This window comes from Myotis brandtii, unplaced genomic scaffold, assembly GCF_000412655.1.
Source record: "Myotis brandtii unplaced genomic scaffold, ASM41265v1 scaffold986, whole genome shotgun sequence".
Classification (NCBI taxonomy): domain Eukaryota; kingdom Metazoa; phylum Chordata; class Mammalia; order Chiroptera; family Vespertilionidae; genus Myotis; species Myotis brandtii.
In genome coordinates this window covers 2,323,015-2,324,769 of record NW_005372102.1, presented here as the reverse complement: position 1 = coordinate 2,324,769, position 1,755 = coordinate 2,323,015, and the positions used below count along the sequence as shown (strand labels likewise).

The window sequence follows — 1,755 nt, the reverse complement described above, 5'->3', positions numbered from 1 at the left end:
GCCCTGGGCACTGCTGGCTGCCACAGACCGGCCAGTGCTCTGTGCCACCCGGGAGTCGGGTTCGAGGGTGACACTGCGCTCCCAGGGGCCGTCCGACGAGTCCAGGCATGGACCCTGATCGTCTGAAGTGGCCGTGCAAAGGGGAAGGCCGGGTTTGTGGTCCACACTAGTGTCCCTCTGGAGCCTGCCTCTCTCCTCTGGGCCCCGAGGTCTGGGTGGGCGGGAGCCCTGGGAGCCCCTGTGGACCTCGGTGTGGAGCCCAGACAGCCCTGAACTTGCAGGTGCAAACGGAGTTGCTTCTTTAAGGAAATAGAGAAAACGTAGCAAGTTGTAGGGTTTTTAAAGTTCAACTTAAATTCCACTAGTCTGAATGTTAGTAAGTAAAGGATTAAAAAATACTGGATTATGCCAGAACCGGTGTGGCTCAGTGGATAGAGTGTCGGCCTGCGGACTGAAGGGTCCCAGGTTCGATTCCGGTCAAGGGCATGTGCCTGGGTTGCGGGCACATCCCCAGTGGGGGGCGTGCAGGAGGCGGCTGATCAGTGTTTCTATCTCATCTATGTTTCTAACTTTCTATCCCTCTCCCTTCCTCTCTGTAAAATCAATAAAATATATTTTAAAAAAAATACTGGATTATATTTAAATTTTCATTTAGTTCTTTATTGATTAAGGTATTACATATGTGTCCTATGCTCCCATTGCCCCCCTCCACCCCCATCATGCCCTCACCCCCCGGTGTCTGTGTCCAGTGGTTAGGCTTATGTGCACGCATACATATACTTAAATTTAATGCTATAGTTCATTAAAATGTAATTGTAGCGAATGCCAATCTAATAACCTGGATTAGATGAGGTTTTTTCAGAATTTGATGTGACCGGAAACACAGTCCTTGCAGGTCACAAAACGCGGAGGTTGGGTCTGTGGCGTTCGGCCCTGGGCCAGGACGGCAGGAAACCGCCCCGGCTGGGTTTGCACCCCCCTGCCCGGTGGTGCTCAGTGCAGCTGTGCAGCGGTTTTTTGTTTTATTTGGTTTTCAATACCTTTTTACTGATTTCAGAGAGGAAGGGAGAGGGAGAGAGAATCGTGGATTGGCCACCTCCTGCACTCCCCCTGCTGGGGATCAAGCCCGCAACCCGGGCCTGTGCCCTGACCGGAATTGAACTATGACCTCCTGGTTCATAGGTCAATGCTCAGTTACTGAGCCACGCCTGCCGGGCTGTGCGGCCTTTTTCATGTGAGCTCCCCGTCCCCATTCCCAGGGAACCTGTATGGGAGAAAAAGGACCCACCCGAAGAGGACTCAGGACCCCACAGGAGACGCTGAGCGTGACGAGGCGCCCAGGAAAAGACTCAGGATGGACAAGCAGGGTCTTCGGAAGGTAACGTCCAGGTTTGCCCGGCACTGGACCCCGTGCTGTGTGACCCTGACCCCTGGCATCTTGTCCTCCCCACCCCGTGGGCTGCTGTGGGGGAGTCGGCGAGCTTCTCTCCCGGCCCCTGGGCGGAGGCCGCTGCCGAGAGCAGCTCTGACCTGCCAGGGGCCGGAGCATCAGCCCGATACCAGCTGCCAGAGAAAAGCCCGAGACCCTCTGAGCGGCGCTTGGCGTGGAGCCCGGGTCCACGTAAAAGTGACCCCGTCTCTGGGGCTTGCTGACGGCGCTGTCACAGCTCAGCCTCCGGAGACGCGGGGTCTGCTTCAGCGACAGGCCCTGAGCGGCTCTCGCGAGCTCACTGAGCGTCAGGAGCTCGGGGTGTC

The 1,755-nt window shown here is 56.4% G+C and overlaps 1 protein-coding gene across 1 annotated transcript in view; it reads left to right on the top strand.

Annotated features, from left to right (window-relative positions):
• The window catches only part of WHSC1 (Wolf-Hirschhorn syndrome candidate 1), a gene marked incomplete at its 3' end in the record, with an annotated part of 63,660 nt that overhangs the window by 38,709 nt on the left and 23,196 nt on the right, over positions 1 to 1,755 (top strand). The window contains exon 8 of the mRNA XM_014533459.1: positions 1,260 to 1,378. Within this exon, the coding sequence (XP_014388945.1) occupies positions 1,260 to 1,378 (119 nt within the window). The remainder of the gene's footprint in view (positions 1 to 1,259; positions 1,379 to 1,755) is intronic.